The sequence below is a fragment of the Hydra vulgaris genome, chromosome 13, assembly GCF_038396675.1.
Source record: "Hydra vulgaris chromosome 13, alternate assembly HydraT2T_AEP".
Classification (NCBI taxonomy): Eukaryota; Metazoa; Cnidaria; class Hydrozoa; order Anthoathecata; family Hydridae; genus Hydra; species Hydra vulgaris.
Window position 1 is genome coordinate 53,735,001 of NC_088932.1, and position 10,836 is coordinate 53,745,836.

At 28.6% G+C, this 10,836-nt stretch overlaps 1 protein-coding gene across 3 annotated transcripts in view; it reads left to right on the forward strand.

Annotated features, from left to right (window-relative positions):
* Positions 1-803, forward strand: part of LOC100204453 (myocyte-specific enhancer factor 2C) — a 15,628-nt gene extending 14,825 nt beyond the window's left edge. For all 3 annotated transcript variants that reach the window (XM_065816834.1, XM_065816835.1, XM_065816836.1), the window contains 2 exons: positions 80-318; positions 490-803. In XM_065816834.1, coding sequence (XP_065672906.1) covers positions 80-318; positions 490-682 — 432 coding nt within the window. In that variant the 3' untranslated portion in view covers positions 683-803. The remainder of the gene's footprint in view (positions 1-79; positions 319-489) is intronic.
* Positions 804-10,836: the final 10,033 nt, after the last annotated feature.

Consider the following 10,836-nt stretch of genomic DNA (forward strand, 5'->3'; position numbering starts at 1 on the left):
AAAAGATTATTTTTTTTCACTATTTGTAAAATAAAATTAATTGTAAAGATGCTTTTGTTAGTTTTATATTTTTTTTTAGAAAAGTCATACTCCTAATCAGCAATTAATGCACATGTCTGGTAATGGTTCTTTGATGTCAAGTTCAGCATCTCTTGCCACGCCAAATTATCAATCGATGTCTTCAACATTTCCTTCTGGAATATCGACAAACTATTCTGCACCATATAGTGAAATAGATTCATTGCAGTACCAAAGTCCTTCTATGTCTAATTCGTTATCTATGGTTCATCAACAAGAAATGGCAAATTCAATGCAAAGGTTTTACTACTTTCCTTAGTTTACTAAAATACTTATAGTTTTCTATTATCTTTATAAGTATTTAAATTATTGTATATTTAAATTATTATATATTATTACATAAATTACTTTTTTTTGAATTTGGTACGAGAAAAAAGTGTTCTATAATATTCTTAATTACTTACTTTTTAGGTCGATTCCCATGCATAATAAAAATGTCAAGGCTGAGCCTCTCGAACATTTACGCGTTTCATCGCCATCGTTAATGCAATCTTATCCGCAATACCCGCGCCATAAACAATTGATGGAATCTAGTAATGTTACACAAGATTCACTATATATTAAAAGGCCTCGAATTGAAATGCACAGTGATGGTTGGCAATAATATTTAAAGTGAGGAAGTTCCTCGTTATCTAAAATGGTTTCCAGAAATCTTTTGAATTTCTGAATAACTCATGGCGCATTCTAAATACTAGATCACTGTTTTCTAATCTGGCGCATAAGAACTATGGCAACCTAGAACACAAAATTTTATGATTGAAGTCGCGCAATGTAGCAATGTAATGTTTCATAAAGGTTATATATATATATATATATATATATATATATATATATATATATATATATTTATATATATATATATATATATATATATATATATATGTATTTTTATATATATATCTATATATATATATATATATATATATATATATATATATATATATATATATATATATATATATATATATATATATATATATATATATATATATATATATATATATACATATATATATATATATACACACACATATATATACATATATATGTATATAAATGTATATGCATATATATACATATATATGCATATATATGTATATATATACATAAATACGTATGTGTGTGTGTGTGTGTGTATATATATATATATATATATATATATATATATATATATATATATATATATATATATATATATATATATATATATATATATATAAAGACACACACACACACACACACACACATACATATACATATATATTAACGCGGCAACAACAGATATACATTTACTGATTGATTCGATAACGTATATTAAAAGTTGCATCTTTTCCTCTCGAATTTTTTTAATACTCTTTTTGTTAATAATTCTGTTTTATACTAGCTGCATGTACCGTACTATGTATTAAATGGATTTGTATATAGAACTTTTTTGTCATTTTATTTCTTTTGTTTGGTTTAAAGTCGTCGTTATTCTTTAAATAATGCTATAATTAAAAAGCTTATATTTTTTAACAATTCGCGTTAGCTTGCCCTAAGAAAGTTGGGCTTAGGCTTTTATAAGTTTTAAATATAAGCAAACATGGGTATCAAAAATTTATGTGTTTTGTATTTGAAGGTTGCAGCGTCTGAGCTATACATCAGTAGCGGGTCAAGGATTTTTTTTTTTCGCACAAAAAATTCTTAGTAAATGCAATATGTATATATAAATATACAAACGACATGTGCAGTATTGGACAAAACATTTGCAACCAACATCGAACAATGCTAAAAAGTGTTCCTAATTTTACATGTCTTAAAAACGAAACGAACTATACTACACAGCAAACAGTGCAGGAGTCTGGAGTCATAGCATGCCATGACATGAGCAATCAGGTGACAGCACACAGGCAGAATTTCGTTGACAATGCCATTTTGCAGCGGACAAAACAAGTGCAACTTTTTTGGTTTGTTTCATTTTCTTAAGTCTGGTCCGTGTCAACGTCATGGAAGTTTTTTAATAATTAAAGGAAGTTTCCATAAGACGCATCTGGAAGCATCCAGTAGCATCTAGAAGTATCCAGAAACATTCAGAATCATCCAGAAGCATCGAAAAGAAGCATCTAGAATCTTTCAGAACAGGTTTATTTTACTATATAAGAGGCATGTAAATCGACATGTAATTCAGTCAGTATTATTAAGACAGTTTATCGATGTGAGTTTTATCAAAGTGTTTTATCGAAGAACATCAATACAAGAAGTGAAATACAACAAGTGTTTTATTACATCAATACAGTCCACATCCAACCAAGACGTTGTGTTCCACAGAGCATTATTGTATCATAACAACGTAAATGTAACACGGTAAGCCTTGAGAAGCGTGATTATTTATTTTTATTATTTTTATGACTTCAAGTGCAAAAATGGCTCCCGACAGTCTTGGATTGGAACTATGAAAGAAAATTATTGGCGATTACGTAAGTGGAATGTCACAAAAAAGTGTTAGTGATAAATATCGCGTGAAAAAATAGACCGTATCAAGACTATGTTCCAAATATCGTTCTACGGGGAAGTTGGCTGCAGATAACAAAGGTGGAAGACCGCGTTCCACCACTTCTAGAGCGGATTCTATGATCGTCAGATCCGTCAAGAAGGATCCCTGGATATCATCAGTCGAGATACAAAAACAATTAGAGCTGCCTGTATCGGACCGAACAATCAGACGACGTGCTGTTGAAGCCGGATTGTTTTCTCGACGCCCTGCAAAGAAACCGCTGATTTCACTAAAAAACCAGAAGAAAAGACTCCTGTTTGCTACATCTCATATTGACTGGAATGTGCAGAAATGGCGAACTGTCCTGCTCAGTGATGAATCGAAGTTCAACATCATTGGGAGGGATGGCATTTGCCGTGTTCGTCGACCGGCCGGAAAACGCCTCCATTTACGTTACTGCCATAAGACCGTGAAGCATGGTGGAGGCAATGTAATGGTCTGGGGGTGTTTTTCTGCTAACGGTCTAGGTCCAATACATCGAAACGATGGAATAATGGACTGTTTTATGTATAAAATATCCTGAAAGATGTTATGTTACCTCATGCTGAATGGAATATGCCAATAAAATGGGTTTTTCAACAAGACAACGATCCAAAACACACTGCAAAAGTAGTCAAGCAGTGGTTTCAAGACAACCACCTATCGGTGATGGATTGGCCGCCTCAATCTCCGGATCTCAAACCTATCGAGAACCTGTGGAAGATCGTCAACCGCAGAATTAATCGTGAAGGTGTTCGTAATAAGGATCAACTGTTTGAACAAATCCAAAAGGCCTGGGCAGCGATTCCACAAAGTTTCATTGATCACCTGATCGAAGGCTGTGATCGACAACAAAGGATTCGCCACGAAATATTAATAGCGAAATACAGCTTAGTCAACATTTTGTCGAGTTGCACTTGTTTTGTCCAGAAAGAAATCAACTTTATTTAATACTTTTATAATATTTCTCTAAATTGAAAAAGTGCAGCACTTTTATATAAAGAAACTAAATTAGCATTATTTGGTTGCACTCCTTTCGTCCGATACTGTATATTTAAATATACATACTCGAAGAACTGATGTTCGAGGAAAAAAACTAGACAAATAAGAATTTTTGGAGTACTTGAGAACGGTCATAGTAAAAGGATGAGACATAATTGAATGACGAGTAACACGAGAATGAATTATAGTAGATGGCATAAGAGACGCAAACTCTTTAGAGAAGTGCCTATTATAGTATTTATAGAAAAAAAGAAAGAGAAGCAAATTAAAACAATGTGGTAGTGGTTGATGATTTGCTGCAAGGGCAGGTCCAACATGTTTACAATGCGTTTTTGCACCTTGTCCAGAGAAAAGGCATTGTTTGAAGATCCGCTTTAGATATGGCAACAGTATTCCATATAAAGATAGGTTTGAGATTTAAAGAATAGAATCCAGAATGAGAATGTGGCAAGCACGATAAAGAGATGCAACCTTAGCAGAGGCTAATTTAGCAATGGATTTAATATATGGTTTCCATGAAAGATTGGAAGTAAAAGTTAATTCTAGAAGGCGAAGGGTAGATGACTCATCGAGTACATTACCGTTCATAAATATAGGAAGATCTAAATTGTTGCGATAACAATCACCTGAAATAAGTTGAGTTTTATCTAAGTTAAAGTTTGATGAACTTTAACTCAGATAAAACTCAACTTTTTTCAGGTGATCGCTATCGCAACAATTTAGATCTTCTAAATTGTTGCGATAACGATAATTAAGCTAATTAGTGGCACTAACATACCTAGTTATTGCTTTGACAAATATATACCATTAGAAACTATTGTCTAGTCAGTTTTCCACAGAATACTATCTGAATATTACATTTTATATGGTGTTGCGCAAAAGAAACAGGCGAGTATGATTGTTTCTTTGCTTTGCTCGTTTTAATGCATTTTTCAAAATGTTTTTTAAAACTGCCACGGAAACATTGGAAGTTTGTTACTAAACGCAAAAGATGTGACAACTCAAGTGGTGTTCCTTTTAGTTGCCTATATTCTGCAATTTTATTTATTGGCAGAAACATTTAATTAAAACCATACCTCCCATTACGCAATATATGTTATAAATTTTCTTCTTTTTAATGAAAAATAGTTCCAAAATTTAATCATTGAAAGTAATTTGTTATTTTTAAATCTTGAACAACCTGCGACCCTTTATAAACAATTGCTTAAATCTCTTCAACATGCTTGTTGAGTCCTAACTATAGATTTATGAGATATGTTTATAATATAGATATTATTTCAAAATATCAAAGCAGCTGTTGCGCAGTGGTTAAGCGCTGGCATCATGAATGATTCGAGATTCGCTGTTTTTTTGAGCCACATATGTACCATTGGTAAGAAAGATTAAAAGCCAGTTTGAAGCTCTTCCACGGTGCTTTGTGATAAAACCGTTAGGTCTTCTTTGAGCACCTTTGTAGCAAAAAATATATACAACAGGTTTTTTGTTTGTTCACTGTGCTTTTCTAATTTAAATTTTCTCGGGTTTTTAGTGTAATAACTGAAAAAAAATAACTTAATTGAAATTAAAAACTACTTCAACCCTTTTCTATTTTTGTGTTTGCTTTACCCTGTAATTTAGAGTTACTACCCTGTATTTTGGAGTTTCTACCCTGTATTTTGGAGGTATTTATATGATAATGGCAAATAGATGAATGCTGCTTAAAGAAGTTAATACAGGAACCTAACTGACAAGTACAGAAACCTAACAGACAACACATGAATCAGACAAAGACTTTACCAGTAAAGTGTTTGTACAACTTTTTTTTAAACATTAGTGCTTTATGTTTTAAATGTTTCCCAAGATAGTTTGTTCCACGGCTTTACTGTTAACTAATTTGTGTTATACGTTACCTCTTTTGCAAGTTTTTTTAAAATTATGCCACCTTGTTCATTAATTATTCAAATCAAGATTTTTTTGTCATTAGTTTTCCCAAAGAGATATAATAGTCTATTATAATTCCTTGGTTTACCAAATGCCGTTTAAATCATTAGTTTTCAAATGTCGTTCCATGCCTTTTATTTATTTGCCCATCTTGTTAAATTTGTCAAACATTATTTTACAAATTTAACAAGATAGGCAAATGAAATGGGTTTCATGTTTCGTTTTTTGATGTTCATATGTTTCGCAAACTGTATGGTTGACGATTACAAATCATGGTCTACTAATTTCTTGATAAAAAATCTCCCAATTTTAAAAAAAAAAGATTATCTTCTTCACTTCAGCAGTAATATTTCTCAAACCAAATAAAAGACTACGTATGAGAAGTAAGTGTTTTCGAAAATCAAAGATATGAATGGTGAAATAAACAGTAAAATAAGAAATAAACAATTAAAAAAAATAGCATAGACAAACTCAAAATAGAGGCTAATTATAGTCAAAAGTAAATTTATTAAAGAGTATTTTTTTTTTTCTTTTATTACAAAGTAATAAATATTTACAATTGTTTATTAATACATTAAACTCAGTTTTAATTTTACCATTTTACAATATATAGTTTTAACAACTCTTTGTATACATTTCTATTTTTTGTTTATATTAATATATATATATATTTTTTTTAATTTTATATTTTTTTGTATTTTTGATTTTATATATTTTTGTTTTTGTTTTTTAGTTTTATATTTTTTTGTAATTTTGGTATTTATTTATTTATTTATTTTTTTTTTTGAGCCGTAGTGCGGAAAGAAATCGAGAGATGAGATAAAATTAAAAAAAAGAATATTCAAAAAAGGTTAAAGAATGTTTTATAAAGAAGAGAACAAAAAAGTTTTAATTAAAACAAATGAAAAAAATTACAAGACTTTTACACTAACACTACGTTACGAACACTATTGATAAACACTTATATGTTAAAATAATAGTTCATAAAATAAGGGCTGGCAGTGATTTTCTAATCATATATAATAATAATTTTGTTGTATCAAATAAGAAAATTTAAAGAGAGAAGGAAACCTTTACTAAAAATACAACGAGCCGTTGCTTTATTTTAGCTTATATGTTTAGTTTCAGATTTCCATTCTCTACTTGACAAAAAACGTTTTTAATACAAAAATATTCACAGAAAATAAAGAGTATATCTTTAAATTCGTCGATAGATTAAAGATAGATTAAAGATAGATTAAAGATAGATTAAAGATAGATAGATAAAGATAGAAATCGATAGATTAAAGATAGATTAAAGAGTATACCTTTAGATTTGTCTTCAAAACTACCAACAAAAGAATGTAGCTTTATTATTTAAAAACGTTTTCAGTTCTATATAGTAAACAGTGCAACAAAATTACTTGTGCTGCAATATATTTTTTTAAAATAATAAGTTTGCCACTTATATGCCAACGTGACACCAACCATATCTGTTTGCTGGGTCAAACGCGCAAAATTTGGAAGAGCCCAACTCTATATTTGATGCTGTTGCACCAGCTAACGCAAAAATGCGTTAGGCCTAACTTCAAAACCAATCTAGTAGCAGTATTAGTCAAGTCGTGATCGATGTGAGAACCTGATGATAAAATTATTAATAAAAATGTTAGATTACACAAATATTAGTTATAACTACAATTGTGATTGCACCCGCTTATATTTTTATCTTTCGTATAATATATTTGAATATTTTTTTAACATAAGTCTAATTTAGATTAGTTATCGCTTCTTTATGTATTTAAAAAGTTTTATAACTAAAAAATGGTGCGTGATAAGGAAAAACGAGCAAGATTTTCATATTTAACACCACCAAAATTTATAAGAAACAATATTAAATTTTATGGAAATTTTTTTGTTTTCTTTTAAAGCATTTTTTAAGAGCCTTTATTGCATGTTAAAATTTTTTAAATAATTTGACATATATATTTACCCACCTCGTCCCATGTCTCTGTGTATTGCATTCTATTACTTTCATCTTAAGTCATGTCACTAAAATTAGTGACATGACCTAAGATGAAAGTAATAGAATCCAATACACAGAGATAAAACTTAGAGTTAACTTAAAAAAAAATGCACAATGTTACCGCAACAATGAAATTGTAAAACTACGTAGAATATTAATGTGCAAAAATCAAAATAAATACAAAATTTTTACTATTATTATTGTCATTATTATTATTATATACTGAATATACAACAACAAAAAAAGTATAGCAGTATAGCTGTGATAACATATAAAAACAATAGGAGAGGCGTGGAGTTAAAAATCAAATATTTATTGGAAGAGAGTCAGAACAAAAAAAATTTGTCAAGTTTATTTTTGAGTTGGAGTTAATAATATTCAACTCATGCTGTTTTAAAGGTGTTAATGTTAACAATGTTTGGTTCATTTATACTGATAGGAGGCAGGAGGTTGTAAATCGATTGTCACGCAGTTTGAGAATTAACTTTTGTAAGCATAAATTCATGAGTCTGAACGCGTTAAGGTAAACATAGAAGATTACCAGATGGTTCAGGTTTTGCAAGAGTATAAACTAGTAGTGGTAGCCTAATACATTTGACTTGATTTATGTTTTAATACATTTTTTTTTTACTAAGTCTTTTCGATTTGCTTATGATTGTTTTGAAAAGTAGAGTTGGTTTCATTGAAAAAAACAAGGGGCATTTTTCAACGGTTTCAAAAGTGTTTATTTTTATTTTTTTTTTATTAAAAGGGGTATCCAAGCAACTGAGCAATACATCATATAAAGTCAAAGAATGTTCAGTAAACAATGCAAAATCTTTCGATAGTCTATACATGTTTAAAATACCTTTAGGTACTTTGACTCCAATGTTGGTATAAGCGCTACTTATTGTGACTCCGAAAAAAATTGGAAACCATTACGCAAAGATTGCGTTCTGATTTTAGCATCTCAATATGATTTCTGTTTTTCTTGTCAAAACGAACCTCAAAATTTGTCAACAGATGTTTTGTTGTGAAGGTTAAGGCGATTCTTTCATAAACATGGTTTGCAATTTTTTCTTGGTAAAGATCATGTATTAGAACGTGTCAGCCCACTCCATTACTCTGTTAATTTAGCTTTAAACCATTGTAGGTCAAATGGCTCTTTTAACATTGAAATAAGTTTAGTGTCGTTAGCGTATAGTTTGCAACAGCGAGTAATAAGACCAGGCATGTTATTGATGTATAACAAATGAGGAATAATTGTGGTCTAACACATGAAACCACTGAGGGGTTGATATAAATATATACAATGTAAGTTAAATGTATATTGTACATATCATTTTTTATCCATTATTTGATTTAACTATATTTGATAAAACTTTTTTTGTTTAAGGGTCTTTTTTGATTTAATGCTCTTTTTTTTTCCAATCCTTTTTCACATTCTCCTGTTTATGCAGCAAAAAGTCGCAAATACTTAATATCCTTACCCAAAGTATGTGATCTCTATAAAAACCTCCGTTTAAAGATAAAAATTAATTAAACTTACTTTAAAAAAAAGAATTAAGGATATTTTTTAAATATATATATATATATATATATATATATTTAAATTTCTTTACTTTTATGTTTAAGTTAAACTAAATTAAACTATATTTGATAAAGCATTTATATTTGTCTAAAGGAATAAATATCAACCAGAAACCATCATGAATCAACCAGATTTTTTTTTTTGTAATGTTTGACAAAAATAAATAGTGCTTTGTACATCTTACAAATCTTTTATCCTTTGTGCATCATTTTTTCTTCATGAAAATATTTTGTTATTTTTTTACATAACAAAGCTAATAAAAATTTTTAAATTTAACCAAACCATCAATTTACACATCTGAAAGTATAAAAAACTCAGACAACATTTATTTATGTTATTCAAGTGTTATAACAAAGGTGTAGACAAATTTTTTAGATGTTTGATAAATAAATTTAAAAAGTTATCTTTAGAAAAAACTTCACTCGTGGAATTCAAAACTACACGTCCTATATCATAAACGATCTTGTATTTCTCGTATAAGTTTTTTTTCAAGTTCATTAAAGAAAAAAATTTATTTCACTTTTTGAAATGTCACTTGGACTTGGAAAGAGAACTTGGGAAACAACTCTTTCCCAGAAAGACAAACATCTAAAAAGTTTGTCTACGTCTTTGTTATAACACTTGATAAAGTTGAAATAAGCAAATTTTTTGCATGAAGAAAATTTTTCAAAATTTATTTATGCGTTGTTATGATATGAATGGTTATAAATGACCATATGATGTTTTGCAAAAAAAAAAAAATTTTTTATAAAAAACTGACTGCACTTTATCTATAAACTCAGCAAAGGTCATTTTAATGATAGTTTATAATAAAATTACGCACGCGCAAATTACACTAAGATGTGTAAACACTTCAATCCGTCTAATAAAATAATTCAGTTCCTTAAACAATTATAAACAGTAAACAAAAACAATTCGACGAGTTGAAGTTTAGTAAAGGATTTATAACAAATAAAACATAGTTGCTGACAAAGAAGCTGTATGTCATGGGATTTTGTAAATCAGCATTTGAGTACCTTGTGTATTATATCAAACATTTTATTGTAACTATATATTGCAATAAATGTTGTACGTGCCTAAAAAGTTATTACTAATATAACCATATAGTTATGATGTAAGTAAATTGCGTGAGCACTTTAACATAAATACATATTTGTACATACACAATACAATTTATTTACTTTAATGTTTTTATTTTAAAGTTAACATTTCCTTTTTAAAAGGAAATGTAATAATAACATAATTACCAGTATAAAGAGCTCATAAAATAATTAAGCTTTTATTTCTAAATATACAGACAAATAGATCAATATTTTAATTAGGGATACTACAAGCATCTAATAAGTGTTTTATACAAAAAAAGAAAATTAATATTTAAAATATAAGATAATAAGATAACAATAGACTTTTCCAAAAAAAAAAAAAAAAAAGCTTTGTCTTTTTTTCTCTCACACTAGACATAAAAATTTTAATGTCTAGTGTGAGGAAATTTTTTAAATTGTAACTCCTTTAAATTTATGGTATCTAAATATTAAACTTATTTAACATACAAATCCATTTTTTTTATCCAGGTCGTTATTAATTTTTTATTGCATTAGCAATTTATTCCAAAGCTACGTTGAAAAGCAAAACATAATTCTAGACCAGTTGTTACTAGTATTTAACAAAAGCAAGTTTAAACATTTATATTTTATTTTTCATATTTCAAAACCAAATTCTTTTTTTTTATATATAAATCTTATTATTATGATA